Source organism: Lissotriton vulgaris, chromosome 4_1, assembly GCF_964263255.1.
Source record: "Lissotriton vulgaris chromosome 4_1, aLisVul1.2, whole genome shotgun sequence".
In the NCBI taxonomy this organism is placed as follows: domain Eukaryota; kingdom Metazoa; phylum Chordata; class Amphibia; order Caudata; family Salamandridae; genus Lissotriton; species Lissotriton vulgaris.
Genome location: NC_141691.1, coordinates 2,081,818,402 through 2,081,846,238, shown reverse-complemented (window position 1 = coordinate 2,081,846,238; position 27,837 = coordinate 2,081,818,402). Strand labels below are relative to the sequence as shown.

The 27,837-nt window shown below is 41.3% G+C and overlaps 1 protein-coding gene across 1 annotated transcript in view; it reads right to left on the bottom strand.

Annotated features, from left to right (window-relative positions):
• Window positions 1–9,658, bottom strand: part of LOC147725079 (uncharacterized) — a 139,217-nt gene extending 129,559 nt beyond the window's left edge. The window contains exons 1-2 of the mRNA XM_086918161.1: window positions 8,486–9,658; window positions 214–315 (exon numbers count right to left, since the gene is read on the bottom strand). Coding sequence (XP_086774287.1) covers window positions 214–315; window positions 8,486–9,602 — 1,219 coding nt within the window. The 5' untranslated portion in view covers window positions 9,603–9,658. The remainder of the gene's footprint in view (window positions 1–213; window positions 316–8,485) is intronic.
• Window positions 9,659–27,837: the final 18,179 nt, after the last annotated feature.

Genomic DNA, 27,837 nt, shown 5'->3' with positions numbered 1-27,837 from the left:
GGGTCAGCTATATCTACATAGAAAAATGTTGCTTTCTGTTCAGGTTACAGAAATGCATGTATGGATTATATTTTACGTCTGTTTAGAGTGAAGATGCTGTGCTGTCTTACTCAATTGTGTTTATGTAGGTTCATGTGACTGTGGAGGGTGGTATTATAATGCTGCGCTCACTAAATGTGTATCCATCGATACATAAGAACCTTACATACTTACTTGCATTTAGGTATATGTTTTTCTGACACTTGCACTCGGCGTACCCTGCAATGTTCTTGCACTGCTCGTTGTCAGCACAGGCAGGGTCACACTGTGGCACATCTGCAACAACACAAAACAACAGATCAGAAGCTTTGAAGACAGTCTCTGCATAATATGGTACCTTAATGACAACAATACTAAACACACCAACACTTTATGGCACTACTACCAAACACAACAGCACTGTGACTCAGTGCAGCCCTCTAAACTGCTTGTGCAATGACAGCTTTTAATTCAGCGGCCATCCTCATCCCTTGCATATGTGAGAAGTGGGTGGACACAGCTGGGAAGCATATGAGCCTGTGGGTGTCACGACTCGCAGGTATATTATGTCTGTGTATTAAGATGTGCTCAGTGCCCCATTTACTCAGCTCTGTCAGGCAATCCAGTAGGGCAACAAACATCATTCACATATGTACATGCCATCATACATGTTTACAGTTAGGACGAGGGATATAAAGTGTGAGCTCCAGTCCCTGACACTGCAGATGAACTCCTGATGTATTCCACACACCCCCTGTAAGAGCACTGCAATAGACTCCTGGTGTGTTCTGCACACCCCCTGTAAGGCCACTGCTGGTAAACTCCTGGTGTGTGCTGCACCCCCCCTGCAAGAGCACTGCTGGTGATCTCCTGGTGTTCTCTGCACACCCCCTGTAAGGCCACTGCTGGTAAACTCCTGGTGTGTGCTGCAGCCCCCCTTGCAAGAGCACTGCTGGTTATCGCCTGGTGTGTTCGGCACATCCCCTGTAAGGGCACTGCTGGTGATCTCCTGGTGTTCTCTGCACACCCCCTGTAGGAGCACTGTTGGTGAACTCCTGGTGTGTTCTGTACACCCCTGTAAGGGCACTGCTGGTGAACTGCTGGTGTGTTCTGCACATCCCTGTAAGGGCACTGCTGGTGATTTCTTGATGTGTTCTGCACACCCCCTGTAAGAGCACTGTTGGTGATCTCCTGGTGTGTTCTGCACACCCCCTTGTAAAGGGAATGCTGGTGATTTCTTGATGTGTTTGGTACACTCCTGATAAGAGCACTGTTGGTGATCTTCTGGTGTTCTCTGCACACCCCCTGTAAGAGCACTGTTGGTGATCTCCTGTTGTGTTCTGCACACCCCCTTGTAAAGGGAATGCTGGTGATTTCTTGATGTGTTTGGTACACTCCTGATAAGAGCACTGTTGGTGATCTCCTGGTGTTCTCTGCACACCCCCTGTAAGAACACTGTTGGTGATCTCCTGGTGTGTTCTGCACACCCCCTTGTAAAGGGAATGCTGGTGATTTCTTGATGTGTTTGGTACACTCCTGATAAGAGCACTGTTGGTGATCTCCTGGTGTTCTCTGCACACCCCCTGTAAGAGCACTGTTGGTGATCTCCTGGTGTGTTCTGCACACCCCCTTGTAACGGGAATGCTGGTGATTTCTTGATGTGTTTGGTACACTCCTGATAAGAGCACTGTTGGTGATCTCCTGGTGTTCTCTGCACACCCCCTGTAAGAGCACTGTTGGTGATCTCCTGGTGTGTTCTGCACACCCCCTTGTAAAGGGAATGCTGGTGATTTCTTGATGTGTTTGGTACACTCCTGATAAGAGCACTGTTGGTGATCTCCTGGTGTTCTCTGCAGACCCCCTGTAAGAGCACTGTTGGTGGTCTCCTGGTATGTTCTGCACATCCCCTGTAAAGGCACTGCTGGTGCTTTCTTGGTGTTCTGCACACCCCCTGTAAGATCACTGTTGGTGGTCTCCTGGTGTGCTCAGCACACCCCCTGTAATGGTCTTGAAGGTGTAATGTCTACTTATCTTACAATGGCGAGAGCTGTCTTTGAATGAGTAAACCATTGATGTGTGTGGGGCTCTCACTGCATCCATTCTTTCTGAACAACTTAATTGTTCAATTGCTGATGAGGAATACAGTTAGTGAGACCTCTCTCGTGTGGTGCAGTGATGGTGGGAGCAGTCACGTGGTGTGCACTGGTGCCTACAGGTACTAGATTAAAACACAGTGCATACTGGAAAAGTGAAGGTGCCTTTCACTCTGTGACCAGTGTGAGTAAGGGAGACCTCTCTTGTGTGCTGTATTGTTGGAATCTGTGACGGGGTATGCACCTGGTGTCTACAGGTGTTGGATTTCAACCAGCTTTGTCACTGAGAAGAAATGAACTATTTTGCAGGCTGTACATAGACTTTCCTGCACTAAATCAAAGTTAAGATAGCCAATGGGGAAAGTGGGCTGGCCTGTTACTCCGTGCTGTATGCAGTCGTTGGAGGAACCATAAAGCGAATGGCAGTTTCACCATCAGCAAAACCCCTGCTTTATATTTATTTATGTATTATCTACTATTTTTTGGGGGAAATACAAAAGTCTTGTGGGCAAGCTACAGCTGTGCACAAGGCCAGGCCTTAAATATCTCACATTGGCAACAGCCAATTCTGAACCCTTGAGGTGCAGAAGCGAAAAATGAGTGACAAGGATGGCTTCTAGATCAAGGGTCTAAATGGTTAAAAAATATATCTTCCTTTAATGAGTGAGCCTCTCCCATCTCTGAAACATGCACTGCACTAGCAGTTTGCCTCCTAGTCTCAGTTTGTCTTGGAAGTCAACTGCTGAACCACTGAAAATTCATTACTGTTGACGGTGTTGAGAACTAGGGAGGTTGTAGAGATGTTTATGACCAGTGAAGACCTATGATGCAGAACTAGAATTACAAGTAGCTTTTCCTTCTCACTGGTTCTCAATGAGACTCCTCTCTGATAATCATCAATGTATGATAAAATAGCCAGTGTATCCATTGAAAGAAGGTGTCAATAGTCAATAGCAGAGGTTACATTCTATTATAGATGAAAGACAAGAGCACCTTAACCAAAGTTACATCTTAAGTAGGCCTGTGAGGTGAACTCCATTACGCAGAGCTCGCGGAGTTCCAAAGAACTCCGCTCTGAGGATTTTTTTCCACGCTCGCTCTTGCCAACATTAAGTCGGCGAGCGCGAGAGAGGAAAATCCACCTCCCTGCGAGATTTCTCAATGAAGGCGGTCAGAAGTCTCAATGTGAGTGGTCGCTTATGCTTGCGCCTGCTCGCATTTAGAAACTGTCCGTTTGTGTTGAGAAAGCTGCATCTTGACTGGAAATCTACTCAAGCAGCAGAAAGGAAGTAGTGCCCACTTGCGCTGTGCATGGTGCCGTTTGCGATAAATTTCACAGCGCGGACAAACACTCAGCGCCTTAAAATTACAGCGAATGGCATTTTTCTATCGCACTCTGCCGCTTTTGAAGCTTCCTGGAGCTCCGCGTAGCGCAACACCACAAACTCCTCCCAGGCTTATTCTTAAGGCTGCGTCACTGACTAAGGTGTCAGCATCGGTTAAAAAATGTCAGGGCAAAACAGAGCAGGACCTAAAGCTCTAGAATTCTTGGAGTTAATGAATTGTTCCAAATGAAATCAACACACTTCTACCTTAACTCACTTCGAAGGACACACCTGTGATCTGGTCTGGATCATTTAAAGCTGACCGACTTACAAGTTCTACATTGCATCTGGATAGACCACCCATTATCCAGCTGTAATGGCAGTAAAAATAATGGGTGGACCTCTCTCTGACACAGCTCTCATACTGAGCCATCAAGTGGATGTCACTGAAGAAGGTTCCCACAGGCTTGTTTCTAGCAGTATTCAGAGCCCTTCCTAAAAAATACACGGATCACTCAGCTGGAAAATGCCTGCTTTTCACAGGGTCATCGATGGCGGAACAATTACTCTGAAAAAATAGTAACATTTCTAACAAAGGGATTACTGGATATAAAAACAAATTCATGAATAATATTAGTAGTGGTTCTTGTCCCTCTTCGTTCTCAGTACTTCGGAATTTGGGACTCATGCTTGGCTCTAGCTTGTTGCTTGAAGCACAGTCAAGGTAGCTGGCTCCTGTTATTTTCCCTTGTAAACTCTACAGCACATCCTTCCTTTTGTTGATAGGAAAGTTTACGTCTCTGTAATGAATGCTTTAGTTTCATCTCACTTAGATTATAGCAAAGCCATTCATTTAACATCTCCAAAAATGTTTTGAATCGCCTTCATCTTATTCAAGACACAGATGCCAGGCTTCTTTGTTGGATGGACCACTCGCTGAGCAGATATTCTGTCAAATCTGCTTTCTCACTATTGTTTTTATGCTTAGAAAACATTAAAGCATCTACTTCTACTCAGTCTCACCTAATGTTATTCACTTCACTAATTATTTCACTTGCACTGCTTTTTTTCAGTTGTAACATCACACTGACACCACCCATTAGATAAAGTGTAGAGTCTTCTTACTCTCACAGTCCTCTTTTCCAACTTGTGTGACTGTGTGCACACTAAGTCCTGGGTAAGAATAACTCAAATGATGTAAAAGTGGTGGAACAGATCGACAACTGATGGGAAAATTCTCACCTTGGGTATGTGTTGCACGTGCATTTGTTTATATGGTATCACGTGTTGTCTTAGTTTAATCTAACTACATTTAGTTCACAATCCCTCTTTTTGTCATGCCAACGGTTGTCTGTGATTAGAGTGTGTTTTTTACTCCTGGGTACTTTTTGTGTGAATTAGGGTATTGTGAGGGGTGTGTATCCAGTGCGGAGTCGTTAAACTAGCCATTGGACCCTCTTCTAAGTAGTGTGTGTTATAGCCATCTTGAACAGCCCAAGCAGCCATCTTCAACACTTAATGCAGCCATCTTGAACAGCCCAAGCAGCTATCTTCAACACCTCAAGCAGCCATTTTGAACAGCCCAACCAACTATCTTCAACACTTCATGCAGCCATCTTGAATGGCTCAACCAGCTATCTTCAACACTTCATGCAGCCATGTCAAACAGCCCAAAAGCTAAAAGAAGAAGCGATGAACAGAATGCTGAACAATGTAAACATTCTCCCACAGTCACAATTATCTTGGTTTAATCTATAGTTTTTTCCTCATCCCACCACCCTAGATTGAACCCAGCCGTATGCAAATCATTCTTGACCCTGCTCCTCATGGGAACAGTCTACCCCGAACTGCCAAGCAAGGTTCTACCTGGACCTTAAATAAGCATCCTTGGACTGCTTTCAGCATTTCACCCCTAATCAGTCAGGCTAGTTTGAATTCAGTGGCGCAGTGAGCATTGCACCCACGTCTGAGGGTACCCTATCCACATATGGTGAAAAAAGCTTAAAGAAGGAATGATGTATGGAATGCTGAACAACGCAAACATTCACCCCAAGTCACAAAGATCTAGGTTTAATCCATGTTTTTTTAATCATTATACCATCCTAGTTTGGACCCAGACATATGCAAATCAGTCTAGACCCTGCTCCTCATGGGAACAGTTAAGCCTGAACTTCCAAGGCAGTTCCTCCCTGGACTGTAAACAAGCATTCTGGGACAGGTTTGGGGTATCACCCCTCATCAGCCTGGCTAACTTAAATCCAGTAGGACAGTGAGCACAGGACCCGTATATGGGAATACTGTTCCCACTTAGGGCAACAAAAGCTCAAAAAAACAAATGATAGACGTAATGCTGAACAATGCAAACATTCACTCGCAGCCACAAAGATCTGGGTTTTTTAGCTCACCACGCCACTCAAGCGTGGACCCAGCCATATTCAAATCAGTCTAGACCCTCCTCCTCAGTATGCTTTTTTCTAGTCCAGGGAGCACCTGGCCTATCAGTTTGGGCTGGACGGTTTCCATAGGGAGCAGGGTCAAGACTTCTGTTCATCATCTGTTCTGTTTGCATTTGTCACCCGAAGTGGCAAGGGTTTGTGCCAGACCTGGGTCCCGTGCTCGCTACACCACCAGAATCAAGCTGGCCTGGCTGATAAGGCTTGATAGCCCAAGACCAGGTCCTAGGATGGCTGTTTCTAGTCCAGGGAGGATCTGGGCTGTGAGGTTGACTGAACCTTTCCCATGGGGAGCAGGGTCAAGTCTGATTTGCCTATGGCTAGGTCTAAATGTAATGGTATGGTTTAACCAAGATATGAAACTGGGGATGAACGTTTGATTTGTTCAGCATTCCGTCCATCATCTGTTCTTTTTGCATCTTGAATGCCCCAAGCAACTATCTCGAATTGCCTGCACTGTTTATGAAACATTTAGTCAGTCCTGTAAACTAACAGGACTATACATGCTGAGAATTGTAGATATACATCTGGAATGGTAAATCTGAAACTACATATTCTAGATTGCAAAGTATGCTTGGCTTGAAAATAATGCTGTCTACCTCACACATTATATGGTGTATTTTTTCCATGGGTGTCTTCCATTTGAGATACAAATGAAACAACCAGGAAAGAGACAGACAGCTCGTGACCCAAAGATTGTTTAGAAAGAAGAATTGTTACTTGCTTTCTCTCACAGACCACACAATGTATGCTCTCTCCTGACTCAGAGTGGAACATGACAAACAAATGCCCAGTAGTGCTTTAAAGTCTTAAAACAGTTTTCTGCACAATAAGTTGTGCTTTGAACACTAAACTCTCTAGAATAGTACTAGGGTAGACAGAACATTTTACTTTGTTACCAAGAAATCATCATTCAGCTGAAATCGAAACAAAAAGTGTACCTGTTGTTACAAGCTTTGTGCTGCTTGAGATGGTTCCAGGTGTTAAGTCGCTTGAGTAGGTCAGTGTTGTAGAGCCGCTTGCCATGTGTATAATCACACACTATCTCTGTGGGGACCTGGACATATCTATAATCACACACTATCTCTGTGTGGACCTGAGCATGTCTATAATCACACACTATATCTGTGGGGACCTGGGGATGTCTATAATCACACACATTCTATTTGACAACTGTGGTAATACTATAGTCACACACCTTATCTGTGTGGACTTGAGCATTCCTGTAATTAAATGCAAGCTCTGTTATGGCTTGAGTGTCATCAGCTCTGCATTCTCTGTATGGGGCTTTGGAATACTGAAAAGTAGTAAAGTGAGACTTTTGGTCGAAGTTTACATTTGTGAAACTGAAAAGTAGAAAAGTTAGATTTAATGTCTAAGTTTACCTTTGAGAATCAGGCCCTATTTTAATTAGGATTTAAAGACAATCATCTGCATGCACTATCTCTGTGGGGACTTAAACATCACTATAATAGCACACTTTATATGTGGGGACTTGAACATCACTATATTAACACACTATCTCTGTGGGGACTTAAACATCTCCATGATAACACACTAATTCTGTGGGGACTTGAAAATTCCTATATTTACACCCAACCTCTTCACACTCTTTATAATGGGATTTAAGATTTGAATGTGCAAACTATTTTTATGGAGACTTAAACACAATGATCTTCACCCACTATCTATTTTGGCAAAAGTGTTACCAGCTAATCAAGCTCTGGGTTCCACTGGACCATATTCCTTAGTTCCATATGTTAATTTCTTTGTGCTATTTCCCTTATCTCCTAAGATTTTAAACACTAATAAATAGGTTGATTACAGCTTTAAGGGTCTTTCTTTAACGTGATATGCTATTTTCTGGCACATTAACAGAATCTGTCTTTAATGTATATGCCTAGTATATATGCAGCAATTCATATAGGAATAGATTATAATGTTGTTTGTGTATATTGTTGAGAAAATAAACATTTAGCTTTGTACCTTTGACTGTATTCAATCACAAATAGTGTTACAGACTAGGTCCCCACAAGGATGGTAGCACGTGTTCAAGTCCCCACAAGGATGGTGCTGTGCGCATGATTAAATAACAATATATTTGCAAATTTGAAGCAGGATCCTGTATCATACATTTTTTCTTTACATTATTTTTTTTAATAGTGTATTTTAAAAACATTGGGAAAGGTTAGTCCCCACAAGGCAGGTATTCACACGTAGTTCCCACAAGGATGGTAACACATGTATGTGTGTGCATGTGTAGGCAATGTGTATGTATGTGTGAATGTGTGTGTATATATAAACATATGTGTGAGTGAAAGTGAAGGTCAAGGGGCATTTGAAGCCACTTCTGCTACCCAGGAATTTTGTTGAATTGACGTCCATGACCTCCCTCTACATTCTGCTTCTGTAAAAGATCCTGAATCATATTGTGGGCTCTGACCTACATTCTGCACTCTAGATAGCTCTCTAGATAGCATTGTGCTTTACAAATGCACATACATACAACGTGCATACAAACTCAATATTTTCACAGATCAAACTTCATCAGAAATTTTTAAAAAATGGCAAATATAAAAATGTAATTGTTCAATACCTGAAAATGACTCCGTTTGGCCAAGTGAATATCCGTAAGAAATAGCATGTTCAACTCCATATACATAAATTCCAAATGTCTCCAACGGATGGGAAATTTCATGTTGCCCACCGATTTTCCCTAAATTCACTTCCCAACCTGTGAAGCCTTCCAGGTGCCGCACGGTCTGTACATTATCACTTAGTGGTCTGTAGTCGAGAAGAAAGTCGGATGATGATGAGGATGAGCGAGACACAATAAATAGGGAGTTGTTAAAAAAGGCTTTGGTAACAAACTTGTAGTATCTCCTAGAAAAGTTGCTGGGTGGAACAGTTGCTATGAAAGGATCAAATATGAATGGTAATGAACTGTAGCCCCCCTGGAAGAGATATCCAACCATGATTGGCTTGGTCGTATTCACAAGCATCCCTGTTTGTAAGTCCACGGTGACGTGCGAACCAGGCTGAAGGCTGTACTGTAGTGTGGTGTTTTCAGTACGAAGAGTGACTGTGGTGTTTGGTCTTGAAGGGATGATAATAATACGGTCTCTCACTTCTTTAGTCATCAGCGGGAATACAACAAATTGTTGCCCCCAACTTTGCACAGGATATAGTTGTTCTATTACAGTGTCACAGAAACTAGGAGGTGAGTTGTAACATTTACTACCACTGAAAACAGCCACAGGTGCTGAAGAAACAACTCTGGTGCCAGTCAGGTCATTAGCATCACTGAGCAGAATGACCTCCTGTGGAGCCAGGTTAATGGTGACCATCTGTTTGTCTTCATAGCTGGTTCCATCAACCAGTAAGGAGCCGGACACTGTAATATTGACTTGAGTCTCAACATCTTCGCCATTGCCAATAGCAAAATGGTTCCCAAGCCCACTTACGGATGTGAAAACGAAGTACTCTGTGCCCAACTCTTGTTTGGAGAGGCAGGCGAAGGCATCAGCAGTGGCGGAAGCTATGTTAAATGCAATGACTGAAATATCTGCATCTGACCTCACTGTCACTAGCTTCCTTGATCTTTCACCTGCAGTGAGCATGTAGTTTGTAGGAAAGACAACTTCTGTTGTGCTATTCTTCGCCAAGAGCACAGTCTCTTTGTAGGGTGGAGAGGGTACTGTGACCTGCACCATGCACGGCTCATCATAACTGCTCAGCTGTAATGCGAGGGTGGCTGGAGTTATCAAATTTTCAGTGAAGGCTACAATAAAACTTCTTCCTATATAGCCAGAAAGAATGCAAGGAAACAAATAAACATTTTTTTTAATGTAAGACCTTTAAATATGTCATATTTGTTTCTTGTCAAAAAGGTGCATAATGATAACAAAAAACATAAATGTAAGTAGATAACAAGTTTTAGGCACCGTTAGCCTTCCACTTTTTGTGTGTCCTGCGTTCTATTAGCCCTACTTTCGAAGACAGTTGGGTATATTTTACTAAAGGCTCGGGCAACACATCTCAGCAACAAAAAATGCAGTGTTGAATGAAAGGGAGAGAGTAGAATGGCAAAAATATTCAAAGAGATATGCAAGTATCCTTCTCTTTCCTTAACGCTAGAGCATACACCATTTCCCCGTAGTACATAGTATCTGCATTAGGTTTTGTCCAGAAAGAGTACCCTTCCTTAATGTATTTATTTTATTTTTTAGCAAGTAGCCATTTGCAGAAAACATATACATAAACCATGAATTCAGGAGAATAATAACAAAACAAATAGGAAGACATAGAGCATTATACAATTATGCAATTTGATCACCCCAAAAATATACAGGTTGCAACACCAGTACAAATTAAACCAAAAAGCAAATCATATTCTTCCTCCATTCTCTAAAAAAATGAGTATATAAAGCAAGTTTCCAGGGGGTGACACCAACATGAGTAATATCGGATATCGGACTTCCGAGGACCATCTTAATGTATTGCAGATGTTAAGTGCTCAATAAGAACTCCCAGATCTTTAATACCCAGTCTTAGTTTCTGTAACCCTTTGATGGCTAAAAGGCTACTTTCCAGTTTACATAAAGCATACAACCTTCCTTTCCACATTTCAAAGGTGGGGGCGGATTCTTTTTGCCGCCACAGTGATGCTATACATAGTCGATTTGCAAAAACAACAGGTGATGGACCGAATGAGGATCAATGTCACACATTCAACCCAGTCAAAAGATCTGGGTCCTAATCCATCGTTTTTTTGCACTCCACACCACCCTGGGTTAGACAATGGCGATATGCAAATCAGCTCTGACCCTGTTGCTACATAGTCTAGCCACTGCAACAGCAATATGAATTAAATATGTAAATGTATACATTCCCTCTGCTAGCACACCATCTTCTAATACACCCAGTAACATAACTGTAGGGGCTATCACAATCTGTGCCCCTGTAACTTCAGTCAAGAAGGTCTGCATCATATTAATTAATTATTTCATTTCTCAACATCTAGAGAACATGTTATGTTATGTTATGTTATGTGATTTTTATTTGGCGCACAGATGCTCCAGCTAAGGAGCGTCCTGGCGCCCGACAAGGCAGCTACACAACACAACTAAACTATAAGCAACACAAGCATACAACTAAGGGAATAAAAACGTTTTCACAGCGCGACGAAAGGAAAGCAGTTCGCTCATAGCGCGAATTGCCGGGGGTAGGGAGTTCCACAGGGTAGCTGCACGCACTCGAAATGAGCTTCCACCGGCCCTACTTCGCTTGAAGCGCGGCACAACGGCCAATTCGAGGTCTGCCGATCTTAAGGGTCGTGCTGGGATGTAATTGGCCAGGAGGGTCGTAAGGATTGTTGCCGGGGACCCCTTCAAGATCTTATAGGCGAGGCAGAGGACCTTAAACTGGATCCGCTGGGCCACCGGAAGCCAATGCAGCGCCCGTATGGTGCTGGAGGTAGAACAGAATCTTGGAAGGCCTACCACCGCTCTCGCTGCGGCGTTCTGGATCCTCTGTAAGCGCCCGATCTCTGCCACATTCAAACCGGCCAGCAAGGAACTCGCATAATCCAGCCTGGAGATGACAGTAGCTTGGATCATGAGTTGCCTGGTGGGGGCATCGAAGAACTTTAGCACAGGACGTAGCCCACGCAAGATGCCGAAGCAGCATGCAGCCGTGCGTTTAGTGTGGCATGCAAACGTAAGGGAAGGGTCCAGCCAGACCCCGAGGTTCTTAAGCTCGGCGACTGGGATGGGAGCAGGACCCAGCTCCCCCGGCCACCATCTCTCTCCCCACAGTTCCGGCTGTCTACCAAATACCATGACCTCGGTCTTACTAGCGTTTAGCTGAAGACAATTGGACGTCATCCAGCTCGCGACCGCCCTCAGTCCTTGTTGAAACCTGGGAGCGTCGACTTCGGCATCCCCGCTGATCGTGACCGCTAGCTGGGTGTCATCGGCATATGACACCATGGTCATACCCCATTGTTTGACAACCTCAGCTAGCGGCCTTACGTAAAGATTAAACAGCGTAGGGCTCAGCGAGGAGCCTTGGGGGACGCCCAGGTTTAACGGATGGAATTTGGACTGAAAGGGCGGGACGGTCACGCTAAAGGCCCGGTTGGTTAAGAACGACCGGAACCACTCGAGAGCAGTGCCGGTAACACCAGCCTCCTCTAGGCGCAGCAGAAGGATAGGGTGCGAGACGGTGTCAAAGGCAGCGCTTAGATCTAATAGCACAAGCGCTGCCGTTTGTCCCGCGTCAAGCACGGAGCGAAGGTGCTCCACCATATAAAGCAGAGCCGTCTCCGTGCTATGACCTGCCCTAAACCCATTCTGCGTAGCGTCGAGAATATCTGCTCGACAAAGATGTTCCGAGAGAACAGCATTTACGTGTGCCTCCATCACTTTAGCCGGCCATGGCAAGAGTGAAATAGGCCGATAGCTCTCCGGCTTGCTCCCGTCCAGGCTAGGTTTCTTAAGAATAGGACGAACCATGGCTCGCTTCCACTTCAATGGAACTTCGCCAGATGTTAATGACAAATTGACCAAGGAACAGAGCGGTGAGATGTCATATGGACTATATCTACCTGATCCATCCCACACCAAGTGCACTTATCTTCATTCACCCCACACCCCAGCAAGGATTTGTTGCAGGTGCGAAATACAAATTAAACATGGTCTTGTACTGTTGAGTTTTGAGACTAGAGGAGATTAAAAGTTTATCAGCTAATATAATAGATTCTTGTAGGATAGTTCCTCAGAGGGGAAGCCTGGCCTTCCATTTAGCAATCTTTTCCTCTACATCATTGTTTTGTTATTCAATAAGTGCTTGGTATAAATCTCCGATCCTCCCCTGTCCCTTTACTACTTCTAGTAAATTATTTGTCTGTGCTAGGCATGAAACATCTCCGCTTTTAAACAAATAGTCATGAATCTGCAGGTATTTTCAAAAAGTCTGCTTTAGGGATATCATATTTAGACATTAACAAAGCATATGTCCTAACACCACTGCTGTCTACTGAGTCTCCTAGAATCTGAATGCCTTTACATCTCCATCTATTCATAATACCAACTGAAAAAAATGGAGGGAAGTAGAGCTGGAGATTCCGTGAGGGTGTAATAATTTTTCCTGCCAATCTGCAGATATCTCCGAATCTGAAGCCAAGCCTTATGGGCGGCCTGAACCACCATGAAATGTGTTCTTTTGCAATAGCGGGGCTCAAGAATCTTACAAAAACTTCTCTCTGCTTTAGAATCCAATAAAACTAGAAAATATGCGGTATTTCATTTACATTTTCCTCATTCTCGCCAACTAATTAGATTCCCATATGTTGCAGTAAACCTGCCCAATATTAATACTGAAAATTGGGAACCACCCAGCCTCCTCGTACTCGCGGAAGGGTCATAAATTTCACAGCTCGGGTGCATTTACCCTGGGCCCACAAGAAGCTACTTCATATAGATTGTAGTTCCTTAATCTGTTTCCCTGCAATTTCTAATGGGTCCGCCCTGAAAAATAAAGGATCTTTGGGAGAATATTCATTTTCCAGACATTACATCTTCCCAGCATTGACAAGCGTAGGCCTTCCATCCTATCTTATTCCTTTTTAGTCTTGCGTAACATAGGATCCCAAGTGAACAGAACCATTGTATCAAGGCACGCATTCAAATGCACCCCAAGATGCGTTCGGATCATTAAAGTGTGCTTGGTCTGTACATATAACTTGTGTCTTGGACAAATTTACCTTATAGCCTGAGCTCATCCCATAAATTGATGCTAGTTGTTCTGTCTCTACCAATGTGGTGGCAGGGTCTGGCAAAACTATTGCTATATCATCTGCGTATGCTAATATATTAACCTGCTCCTGTCTGAGGCATTTTAGTTGTGTATTTAGCCTACATTCCAATGAGTTTCGGAGTGGGTTAATATAAAACACAAATAACAAACGAGAGCAGGGTCAGCCCTGTCGGGTACCCCTTGATATTACTATGGGGTTCAATTCAAGTCCCAGCTCAAAGACATGCACATTTGGGGATTTATACATAGTTTTAACAGCCTGGACAAATCAGGTTCCGAACCCCTGCGACCTCATAGTTGCCCATAATATTTCCCAGGAGACACGGTCAAACGTTCCTCTGGTGTTGCTACTATATTCCCCATCGAATACTCAATTGCTTTTATGGTATTTTTAGCCTCTTACATCTAGTTTTCTTGGCCAAGCATCTACCAGTTGCCTCGCCAAACTCATACCCCTCTCTCCTGAAAAGATGATATTTCTTTGTTCCGTCTTTGGCCCACTCCTCATTTATCCTGGTTTTACAGCTTGCAACCTCAGTTTGTACCTGTGTAGTGTCAAGTTTCCCCTTAACCGCCTCTGTCAATGCGTATTCAGGACATTGTAACTTATTGATTAGCCCCAGTAGATGCTGCCCAAGTTGTTTTTGTACATGTAACCCAAAGCTCAATATCTCTCCCCTGAGTCCTGCTTTCATAGCATCCCACACAATAATGTATTCATTTAATAATAACTTCCTATCAAAGGAAAATGTTCCTCTGGAGCATCCAAGACCATACATTGTAAGTTTTAAAAGAACAGGGTTATGATCCAAGGTAATTTGGGGAAAGCTGTATATATTAAATACGTTTTGGTTACAAAAAAATAATCTAACCTGGCTAACTTTTGATGTGGACTGGAGTACTGTGTGGATCCTGGATCTGGATGTTTCAACCTACGCCATACCATGTTCGTAAATAATCTTTAAAAACCCTAGGTTTCCTGCCATATTATTTATCTCCATAATATTTACCTCCCAAGGACCCATGGGTCACTTGTCCCAATTGTATATTAAAGTCCCCCGTCAATATCGAGGGAGTTGCCCTGGCAGCCAGTTCTATATTCAAATATTCAATACCTGGGTTTCATCATTATTAGAGCCATATACAGAACATTTTGTACATTTCTCATTAGCCACTACACCCTCAATCATAGCCCAGTGGCCATACTTGTCTGCTAGATTTTGAGTTACTTGTAATAAATTATTCTTAGAGAGGATAGCGATGCCTCTGGTGATAGTACCTTGAGAGGTACAGAGGTACAAACTAGAAGCTCATACCCCAACTCTTTTGGTATGTTATCTTTAATCCATGGAAAATGTGTCTCTTGGAGACAGACCACATCAGGGAACATATTCCTAATTTCTCGTGCCACTCTTTGCTGTTTGGCCATATCATTAAGGCCTTACACATGAAATGTACATACAAATAAAGGTGCCATTTTTAGCCTGGTTCAGTACTACAGAGAACACTCCCTTACTCTCTTAACAACACCTCTCTCCCTTTTATAAGTTCTGCACTAGCTACTGGGTTTTTTACAATTTTTACCCTTCCTTCCCCACCTCCCATGGTAGCCACCCCCCTCCCAATATCGACAGCCTACCCCTCCTCCACTCGACTGCGTCCTCTACTATTGAAGGCCCCCTCCTACCCTCCCCAACATAGAGGCTGGTAGACCCAATGGTCTTCAGTGATGGAGAGCCTCGTAAAAAACACATATCCCCCTTATCCGCCCAGTTCACCAATACCCCCAAACCATGTTTATTAAACAAAGAAACTTGAGAAAAACAATTAACATTAATATGGGGATAGCCATAAACAAACGTCTAGAATACGGTTTAGCATGAACCTAGAAGAATACAAACATTCCTTCCTCTAGGGCTTAATTTCTTATAAATACTCTTTGGCTTTTAGCTCAGATGTAAAAAAATCTCATCTTATGTTTATATATTATTTTAAATTTAGCTGGATTTAAAAAGAAATGCTTGTGCGCCTTTGTCCTGAAAGGGACTAATTAACTGCTGTAGCTGTCACCTTTTTTCCACAGTAGCATGGCAAAAAACTAGAAGAACAAAATACACGACTTCCCTGTCTATCTAGCCTGGCCAGGTCATATAGAGCCTGACTTGACAGAAGGTTGAATAAACATATCAGAATAGCTCTAGGTATCGCATTAGAATAATTTGATCCCACCTGGTTCTACAGCCGGAAGGGGAACCAATGGGCATGTTGAATCTCCATGTCCCATATCCATTGTGTCAATTCCGGGAAGGCTTTGGTAAAATGTTTCACAAAATACTTCCTGGGGTCTCAGCCTTCACCCCCTTCAGGTACACAATGAATTCTTAAATTATTTCGCCGAAGGGGGTTTTCCATGTTCTCAAGCTTCCAGGATATTTCATTCCTCGACGTCATACGTATCCGTGGCTGCTTTCTGTATAATCATTTTGTCTTTAAGAGTGGAAATTTGATTCTCAGCTTCAGAAATCCTTTTTGCGATCTCTGAACAGGATTTTGCCACCCGCCGCATTCAGTTCTGTAGTTTTCTACAAGCGCCTTGGGTTTTTTGGCTTTCCGCCCGGATTTCTTTTCTGTGCGACATCATTGTTTAATTTATTACTGCTAGCAAAATTTTGCCTGGGTGTTCTGATGGAATGTCCTGATCATGTCTCAGGCCCCCTACTCCCATAGTTGGCATCCTCACACTGCTTTTTCCCAGGGAGTTGTCCAGGGACGGCAGGCGATTGTAGTAAAGATAACATGGCAGGTAATGTTTTTTTACGTATTGTCCCGGAGCTAGATATCCTATTATGCTTTCCAGCGGTCTTCTCTTCCTGACTTATACTACTAGTTCCACTCCACCGCCTATTTGTTGTGCCTAGAGGATAATCAGACAACTGTAGTGATTCCTCCCCTGACGAGTTGGAATGACTCGAGAGTCAAAAAAGAGACCCTCTATATCTGTCTCCATCGGGTTTAAACCATCTTTTAAACCATCATTGCCATATGTTACTGACAGCCTATTCTCAGGTGCACTTAAGACCCCTACATCTTGCCTCTTGCCTGCTGACGCATATCCAGCAAAGTCCCCCTCATGATGTTTTGCACCAAAGCCTGCCCTTCTTGTGCATTCAACCCATTGTTTGGTAAGGGGCTGTCTGGAGAATCAACCTCCTCCCCTAGCTCTATATTCTCCATGTTCTGTCGCAAAAGCCCTATATTTTCCTGGCTCACCTCTGCTGAGACTGCCATGGGGGCTGCTTCATCAATGGTGTCCTTTCCCTGATCCAGGTTATTACCCTTTCTGGCCTGCATGAAAATTGCGGGGTGAATCTTTTCCCACTGCCGGCAGCACATGACTGACTACCACTGTCCTCAGCCACTCCACGTCGTTTTTTGTCCTAGGCTGTTTCTAGGGGCTTGCTTGGCGTGGTATTATTTCCTATACCACGAGTCTTTCCACTCCTAGTGTACTTCAGTGGTATCCTTTCATCTATTATAATCCAATCCTGTCCTGCAGTCGACCGCTACGGGGCTCCTCATGCTGGACGCAGACTCAATCAGGAGTAAAAGTGAAAGAGTCATGGGCCACCAGCCGCAAAACACTGTACTGTAAGTGGCTCCCACAGCATTCCTGATTCCTGCTAGTTATTTATCTTCATTCTCCATGCTGCGCCGCATTCTTCCTTGAAGGGTACAGGGTCAGGTTACTAGAGCTCACTCGGCTGAGTGACCAGCCGCCATCTTCGAAAGAGTACCCTTCCAGTATTAAACACTGTGCTTAGACTATCTTTGAAACCTTTCCTACTTTGTATCTGTGTTGCACAGATCAGCACACAAGCAAGGTGGGAAATGAAAGGAGGAAAAAAAACATTTTTTATTGATAGCGCCTAATTAAGAAAAAGTGTTAGTTTTAGCTGCAAAATCCTGTCTTCTTTTTTTTTCATTAGATCAGGTTTGTCGTGAAAAAAATGCGTGGCTGAATGGGAACAACCATGTATTACCCATGGAATGCCCCATTAATGCTAAATAATGCAAACCACTGCTAGGCATTGCTTTGTATAACTTTCAGGCTAATGTCCAGAGCAAAATCAGTTTTGCACTGAAAAGTAAATTAGAAAAAAATGTGTGCCATTGTGTATCGCTTTTATGATGGCAACACTGCACCAAATCTTAGTAAATAAACCCATTTGTGCTAGGGGTAAAAGAAGGTTCAAACACTCTTTACACCACTGAATGAAGAATGTGCTATTTGGAGGTGGGATGATATAACTAAAAGTTATACTGCTCAATGTACTGACAAAGCAATCAAATAATAGCCTGGCTCTTACTTTTAGCACCACATCTCCTTTCCTAGCACTATATCATGGTGATGTGTCTCAACACACCAACGCCTTGGTTCCTAAAAGTAGATATCATTCACAAATCTGAACTTGGAGCTCATGGCCGGGACCTAACTTGAATTTGGGAGCAGTGCCCTGGCAGCTTGAAAATGACCAGCAGCAGTTTCATGTGCTTTAAGGAAGCAGTAGGCAGAGGGTAATTAGATGCTTGTGACCGTGGGGAGATCTTTGGGCCTCACTGGTCACTAAATCATTCTCCAATACTTGTTTCCCACTTTACTGATGATAGAAACACTAATAAGATCGAAGATCATTTGAAGTCTTAAATCATGATCTATACAACCCGTATGCTCATAATAAAATGTATGGGCCTGCATCACAAACATTTTTAAGTGCATAGGTGTGAGTTGCACTTACTTCTGAATTTCCAAGCTGCTAATGGAAACCAGATGCAGGAATCGTTCTATATGCTTGTGATACAAATACGAGGTCAACCAACATTGGAAACTTTGAGCCTGTTTGTGCCAGAATTCCCAACAAGTCTTGTCACCATTTGCACCACCGTGGAGCACTAGGGGCTTAATTAAAGTTGGGCAGATGGGTACACCATCAGAAATGTGACAGGTATTCCATTTTATTTGTATATATGCAATAGGATAAAATGCACTTCCAATAAGGAGGATGGGATATCTGTCATAGTTGTGAAGGAGTAACCTGTCTCTCAAACTATAAATCAGGCCTGTAATTACTTTTCCAAACACTAATTGAGATGCATTTGGCCCTAAAGGGTTTTTTTAACTATTATTGCAGCTTTCATTGTAACTACCAAATGGCATATGTCAAATGTGATAAACCAAAAACATGCATATTTGAACTCACTTCTACAGGCTAATGTGGTACAGAAACTATATAAGAAGGTACATGGTGGGTTTGTGTGGCTTCATAAATCTGATAGACTCTTGTGTCACACATGTACCACATTATGTGGTGTAAAACTAATGCAAGGTTCTCATATATAAGCTGCCTAATATCTGGAAATGACGCTCAACTACTTAGAAATTTGTGGAAGTACAAGGATGAATGCACCACACCGTGCAATAGCAGATTGAAGCCTGATCACTTCTCTCCGTATGCAACCTTCCCTAACCTTATCACCCCTCTTAAATCCCTGTGCAGAAATACATTTTCACTCATTATCATAATTTATATGCTGGGGACATTTGATATTTCATCTCTGGAGTATATGTAGCTTTTGGAATGGATTTGAAATACATGTGCATAAACTTTATATGGGCTAGATGCATTGTCGTCATGTCCTCGCCAAACAGACTCTAGGATAGGAGGTTGGTGCGGTGTGGGGACCCGAGGGGGTGCTTTGTTCTACGGGACACATCAGGACATTGGTCGTGTTCAAAAGTCGTCTACTTGCCTGAGCAATTTGGTTGTGACCTACCCCAGCATCGCCTAGTACCGGAACAATGCATTCTGGAACCTGCGGTCCATTGCCACACAGTGGTCAGCAATCAGCGTGATGTTTCCACTTGGAGGGGGAGTCAGTGGGCCTCAACCTATCACAACAGAGCAGGTCTCATTTCTTTGGGATTTGTGCACGCCTCCTTACATACTTACCGGCCACTGAAGGAGGCTCCATGCCGAAATGCATTTGCCTGTTATGTGTTACCTACCTGAATAAAGCGGCCTCCTTGATGTTCCCCCGTTGTGGCTTCCACTTCTTTCGTGCAAAGGAGACGTTTGGCATATATATATATATATATATATTGTGTATAGCTCTATATGCAAATAAATGCATATTTTTTTGTATGTGTGACTATGTGTTGGAGTAACTCTCTAGATGAGTGTCGGTGTGTAACAGGAAGTATAGGTGGATGAGTACATATGATGAGTGAGTACATGTATGAGTGACTATATAGAACTGTTGGTGAATGAGTGGATGTGTATGTAGATGGTGGAATTACTGAATAGGTTGTTGTAACTGGTATTGGTATCTCCATTTTTTTTTAATTGTGGTTTTTGAATGTGTGTATCAAAGGTTATATTAGGGTGAGAGGAGGTCTGCCACTCTTTCACAAGGATGATATCATCAGTGATGTCATCAGTGATGTCATTTGAGATGTCATCAGTGATGTCATGAGTGATGTCACTGACCATGTCATGAGTGATGTAATATGTGATGTCATCAGCAGTGCATTGCGGGCGCGCGAGGTATAGTTACCTGAACTAGCTATAACGGGGAAATTTCAATGGTTTTGTATGTGTGAAATGTCCAGCTAACTATAACATGTGTGAAACCTATGGTTTTTTCACTGAATTTCTAAGGTGTTTTAAATGCTAATTCCTAACTTTAACGTGGCTGGAACCTATGTTTTTTTTCAGTGAATTTCAAAGGTTTTGTAAATGATAATTTTAAAATTGCACTTTTCTGATGAAGCGATGGTGCAAAAGATGTGCCATGGTATGTGGCATTTAGAATGTGACGTATCTGGGCGGTACGTCACATTGTAAATCCCTGTACCAGAAGGAGACATTCCTACAAGGGGTAGGGGGCGTTCTGGTGCAGGAATACCCCCTAAAAGTCGCGGACTAAAATCTACAAGATTTCACTTTGTCTTTTTTGGGCTCATGCTGTGTCAAAACCCTGCACTACCTTTAAACAGCAGTCTGAGAATAGGGCCCCCAAAGAATTGCTGAAGATGCGTTAAACTTGCAACATAACTCAAACAATGCACCACCTTTACAGCACAGATACATCACATATATGTGCCATTTTTGTCCCATGGTACACCGCATTGTAAATACGGCGCATCCATGGTGGTGGTGTCACGAAGCACAATAACTGACATATTCCTGGGGATATGCCAGTTATTGTATATGTGCCCATTATTGTTTTAATGTAGTGAATGGATTACTACATACCAATGAATGAGTCACTATCAAAGTAAAACAACAGTGACAGAGTGTTTGGTGGAAGTGTAAGGATACAAACTGGTAAATTGAATGTATAAAATACAAATTTGCAAGCACATAGAAAACTGCATACATAGTCTATAAGGGTTTGAAGTAGTCTATGTCATAAGGCCTATTTTAATGCATGAGTACGTAGGTAGTGAGTGGATGATTACAGTTCTGCAAGGAAAGTGCCTGATTGAAATTTATACCAGCCTCAGTTTTACCACAGTATACAGATAAACACATACTGCTGAATGGCTCACTACAATATTGAAACAGTAGTGTGAGAATGTTTGCTGGAAGTGTAAGGACACACATTGAGGAATTGAACGTATAAAACATAGGTTTGCTGGTGCATAGAACAGTGCATGCACAGTCGATAGGGGTTTGAAACACTCTACGGACTAAGGCCTGTTTTTATCCATGAGTATCTAGTTAGTGACTGGATCAATACAGTTCTGCAAAGAAAGTTCCTCACTAAATTTATTACAGGTTCAGTTTTACCACAGTACAATGGAAAATAACATACTGCTGACTGGCTCACTACAATACTAAAACAGCAGTGTCAGAGTGTTTGGAGGAAGTCTAAGGATACAGACTGGGGAATTGAAGGCATAAAACACAAGTTTGCAGGTGCATACAAGACTGTATGTATGCTCCATGCGGATATTAAGCAATCCATACCCTCAGACCCACTTTGCCTATTTTAAATTAATACAAACATTTAAAGAATATAAAACTGAATCTATAAGTGCTTCACTTTTAGTACAATAAATACATTAGTATTTTTAAAAAATAAATGTATTCTTGTAACATCTCACAATTTAACATACATTCCAATATAAGTTCATTCAGATCAATTCCCTCGTTACCACTTTCTGATTTAATTTGTTCTAAACTTTCAACATAATTTAATGCTTCCAGAAAATCTCCAATCGAAATCACACGTCATGTCTGCAGCACTAATTTCCCCTTCTTCACTCTCATTGCCTGTGACAGATACAATTAGTTCTTCAATTATACTCAAGGTAATATCTAAAATCTCCTCACTATGAGGCTGTTCTCTTTCCATAATATTTCCTTTATGTTCTTGCTCCTTGTATAAAAATATAAACAGTTAATTTTATTACTTTTCGTAATATATAATACAAAACTATTGTTTTCACCTATTTTGGCCTACAAAAAATACTATATAAATACTATTATCTAATATCATTCCATTAGTAGAGTTTTAGTTTTTTACAAAGTTATATAAATATAATTACTTGTAAAGATATATTGTTCTTAGCTTTTCATAAATTTAGAAACCAGTCACTCCGTATGACTATAGCAAAAGACTCAGGCTATTATAGTAAAATACACTACCACAAAATATAGAATATGTCTATTCACCTTACCAATTTCAAAATAGTGAATGTGTTTTAGTAAAATGCAAAAGATACTATTCATTGTCCAGAATAACACTGTGTATCTGTCTATATTTAGGCATCATTATCACTCTACTTTTTAAACACTTCATGTGTTTACTCTATCTCTATTCCTCATCTATAACATAGTCTAACCCTAAAAATTACCTACCCCTTCGACTTTCAAACTTCCCTCTCCTCTAGTATTTAGCTGCAACCTTGTAGCTTGCGGTTTTTAATTTTTATCACTACTTATAACCTATAATTACGTAACAGTCATTAACCTAGGCCTCTCAGCTTATTGTTATATTATTAATTGCCTTGTGTTCTTCTACTAACCTTTCTTTATGCAGTTGCTTGTTATCTATTCTGTCAATCCTTGAATGTCTTGTGTTTTTCACTAATGTTCCTTTTTCATTTAACAGTGTTTGTGGTATTCTTTACTCAATGTGATCTTTTCCCTTAATACCTTGCTTATCACGTATTTTATCGTTTCTTGTTTTAGGTTAGACAAAATACATCAAATGAATATATTCAATATTCTCTATAATGTCAGGTAAGTTTAGACACTCAGTAACTTGTCATACGATTATTTTCCAAGAATATACCTTTGTCAACTATGAGGTATCACTTAGATTTCTTGTATGGTTTCTTATTCTCTCTGCTCTTCAGGTGCTGAACACGACTGACTCCGTCTGCCCTGAAGGAGCCGCAACGGGAAAATCAACCGCTGTGCAATGTGCAGGCTTCTTCCAACTCGGAAGCTGAATTCTAGTTGCGGGCATGATAACTAAGGTAAGTTCACCCGGAACCTTCTTTAACTCTCTCACAAATATTTGTGCTTTCTCTTCAGGAATATCTATGAAGCAATTGAAAATGGGTCTGAACTCAGGAACGTCTTAGGTGAAGTGCGCACCCGTTAAGGACAGCGCTCCTCACCAAGGATTCCCCACAGGTGTGTGGTAAATGACTAGACCACCACTGTGTCTTTCCTTGAGATGGCCATCTTAGAATTCCTCTGTTACACTAAAACAGTATGTTTCCTTGCAGATTCTTCTTCTCTCCTGCAGCCGCTAGGGTTTAGATAAGTCTTTATCGTATCCACTGATTGATGAGGGGTTCTGACAGGTACACTCAGTATATAATTCACACTTACCTTCTCCGTCCATGTTTGGTTACTTCAGCTCGGTTGAAGCACATTCCATCGACCATTTTTAACACTAACTCAAACCTGCCTTAAGCATATTAAATAATACAAAAATTATATACTATAAAATTACCATCTGTGGAAGAGACAAAAATACTGTTACAATATATCTTTTACAACATAAAATAATTTGTGAACTATTACATTTGCCTTTTTTGCTGTTCTCAGAATATATTGAATTTAACTAGAAACAGTGAGTTCAATAGTGCTCATCACATAATAGCGGGCAAAAAAAGACAATCAATAAGATTATCTTAAAAAAATACATTCATCATTCTCATTAACAATCTAAAAAATTGAAATAAAACATATCTTAAATGTTTTTTTCTAAGAGCAATTTCTTACGTAAATATGACACATCTCAAACAATCATAACATAACAAAACATTATGATTCGTTTTCATACACTATAAATATTATTATCTACAAATATATGCTGACAAAATATATAACAACAGTCCTTTATGGTTTCATTTACTTTTCCACTCGGCCAAATAGTATGCGTCAAATTCTTAGTTTGGCAATTGTTCAATAGTATTCCTGAGCGTCTGCCTCCCAGCCTTCGGATCCAAAACCACCAACACCACTTGCTCCGTCTCCCAGTGCTCATCCCTCAGCCCGACGCTATTCAACATCTACATGGCCACCCTCACACAAGTAGCCCACCATCACAACCTCAACATAATTTCCTACATTGACGACACCGAGCTCATCCTCCAAGAATCCACATACCACCAAAAGCAACCTCCAAGACACAATGAAGGACATCACCAACTACATAAAGAGCATCTCTCTAAGCATGAAGTCGCACAAAATGAAAGTAATCATCCTCAGACCCACCCCCTCAGTCTCAGATGACTCAAGCTAGCTCACTACATTGTGGACAGTACCAATACCTACCAGCCATGTCCACAACATACGATTCATCCTAAACTCTTCTCTCTCCATGTGTAAGCAAGTCTACATGTCTCCTCGTACTGCCATAACACCCTCCACATGCTCCCCAACATTTACAAGTAGATCCTTACAAAAGTAGAATAACAGTGACACAGTCCCTCATCAGCAGCAGACTGCACTGTGGCAAAACACTCTACACCTCAACAACTACAACAAATCGAAAAGACTACCACCTGACTGATTATGAATGTTCCCTGCTGCAGCCACATCACTCACCACCTAATACACCTACACTGCCTCAATATCAACAAGAGGAACACCTTCAACCTCCTCACCCTCACTTACAAAATACTCTACAACACCAGACTAATGTACCTTAACAGCAGTAATCCTAAAAGGCCAAATTTTGAACTTCAAATTTTGGCTTTAAAAATATTAGGTAAGAATTTGGTAACTCTTTTGACAAACATTGCTTAAAAACTAATTGACTATCATAACAATGTATGCAACCTTTCAGACATTTTAAATAAACAGTGTAATGTCCAGATGTTGTAGAAGGTCCATCATGAAAAATAATTGAAACAGCTACAAAAGTTCTTCCTGATATTGAAACTTGACCAGCTACAACATTTTTAATTAAAGTTTCCAATTTTCTTCCATCAGCTCTACAAAATTGAAGCAATAAAATTACATACTGTCAATATCTTTGTATAAACAATGTTGATGACATTTCTGATTTACATTGGCTACACTCCATGTTTTGACTTGGTCCTCTAATTAGATTGTTAAAAGACACTGATTCACAGTCAGGTAAAGTCAAATGTATGGATCTTTCAGTGTCTATGTTAGTACTACATGTAAACAAACAATTTTGACACTCATGTTGCCATTTATAAGAAAGGCCAAAAAGGTTTTCAATATCTATACCTTCCAGTACACCAACCATAAATATTAAAAATTCCTGACAATCTTGCTGAATATTCTGCGTAAATTGACTAGAACCAGAACATATGTCCAAAACATTTAGAATACCAGAAACATTTTGTATTTTACTTTTATCCGAGAGCGAGGAAAGAAACCCCCGACCATTTTGACCGACGCGATAGATGCGACAGGCCATTGAGCCACACTAGATCAACCTGAGGAAACCCTGCTTTGATCTTGAAACTGTCCTTCCCTCCCTGTCTTGAGAAAGACCCGCCGTGACCACCTACAGGGGCACAATAGGGTCGAAACGTTGACGAATCCATAGATTCAGAATCACCAGGATTCCCACAGAAATCATAGGAATCCTTCGTTGAGATCAAACCATCTTCTGACCAAACTCCAACTGTACCTGTATATACATCTGTATAGATTCATTTTCCCACACTGTATATATTATCATGTTCACTGAGCACTCCTTCACAAAAAGTCACACATTTTCATGACGGTCTTGTTATGTACGTATAATTAATCCACAAATGAAGTAATTCAGTTTTGTATAGAAGCAATCATGTATTAATAAGTACAATACAATACGTTGACCTTATGACTTTGTTCTTCCGTGTTTTGAGCATTTGATTTCTCACTAAACACTAGTCCCTGTGTCAGAGAGCTAATTTGTTTTCATTTGCATCTAAGAGCATAGTTCAAATAACCTGTCTTACCCAACAGAACCAATTTTTGTTAAACAGTTTCGTATTGCAACAAGACCTAGACTCACCCAAATGATTCTTCTAGATTTGGAATATAGACTTGTAGATGATAACCGATCCGAGAATTCATATGCTCCAATTTCTCAATGAGCTGACATTTTCAAACTGTAAGTGTATAACTTCTTACTTAGACTCTTCTCATGGGAAATCTCTTCCCACATTTCCTTTAATTCCATCTTTTCTGATTTTGTTATGTAGGATGTTACATATCAAGCAACAGGAATGGAATTGTCCGCAACATATTGAATATCCATTTTAGCATTCCACATGGACAAAATGACTGGGTTATAGTCATTTATATATTTTGACTCTTTATTTCTTCTTAAGTTGTAGGTATTTTTTAGAGACTTTCTTGTGATAGTATGTCGCAAAGATGACATAAAACTGTTCACTCTTCCTTTTGATATTATAGATTGTGGAAATGCAAAACAGCATTTGGTCTAGAATTTGTTCTTAGATTTGTACTTCCGATGACTATTTCTCACAACAATGGCTTTCGAATCGTAAGACGCGTTGTCTTAAGTCCTTATCTTGTGTACTTTTGGGTATATCACGTGTAGCATATTCTTCAATAAAAGACAACACAGTATGTATTGCAAATTTGGGAGCATCTTTTATCTATACTAGCATGTTTATGTGAGGGGCACCTCTTGCTTGATACTCCTTTCTCCAAAAGAAGTCCAGAACCTCTCCAAGGGGAGAATTTGTTTTTTTGGTGATAAAAGACATCATAGCTTCAAATCTATGATTGAAATACCTGCATACATTAACTGGATCCAAAGAGCACAATTATCCAGGTGTCTTGTATTCAATATTTAGTATATTTGGATTTGCCTCCTGAAGAAATTGAAGTAAATCATCCCAAGCATATCCAGCACAGCTTAGAGTAAGGGACCATATAGGAGTTCCTAAGTTCCTTAGCATACATTTCAGTTCTCAATGACGACGGTACCAGTACTCATTAGTACCACGCTGACACGCCATGAGAATAATTAGTTGAGATACTAAAACATTATCTTTCTGCAGTACTTTATCCATAAATTCCTTTGCTGAAACATATTGCAGATGTACACCTGTTTTTAATATGTTGTTTACTATATAGGAAAGTCCAGACAAATCACTCTCAAACAAAAGATGAAACAAATACGGAACACATTGTCGAAATCTTGGATCTTCTGCATATCATTTTGATGTCCGGTATTCCGATGCAGGAATCTGCACAGGTCGGTCATCATATTGTCCTCCTTTTCCTGTGGTAAACAATTGAGGGAAACAACGAGTTTCCAAGCTTTTTTCCCATACACGAATGGGACTTCCTTTCGCTTCTCCCATTTGGAATAACTCTATAGTATTCCTTATCAATTCTTTAGAATTCAGTGGATGAATACTTTAATTTTCGTAGATTTCCTCAGTTCTGGACACATCTACTTTTTCAATGTGTCCAGATGGCAAGTCACTATCTTCTTCTACAATTATTTCTTGTTCTCTCACATACACATTTCTGTAATATTGATTATTTTTTACCAGATACAACGTTGCCTTTTTCACTTTCCTAACATCCGCTAATTCTTGCCAGA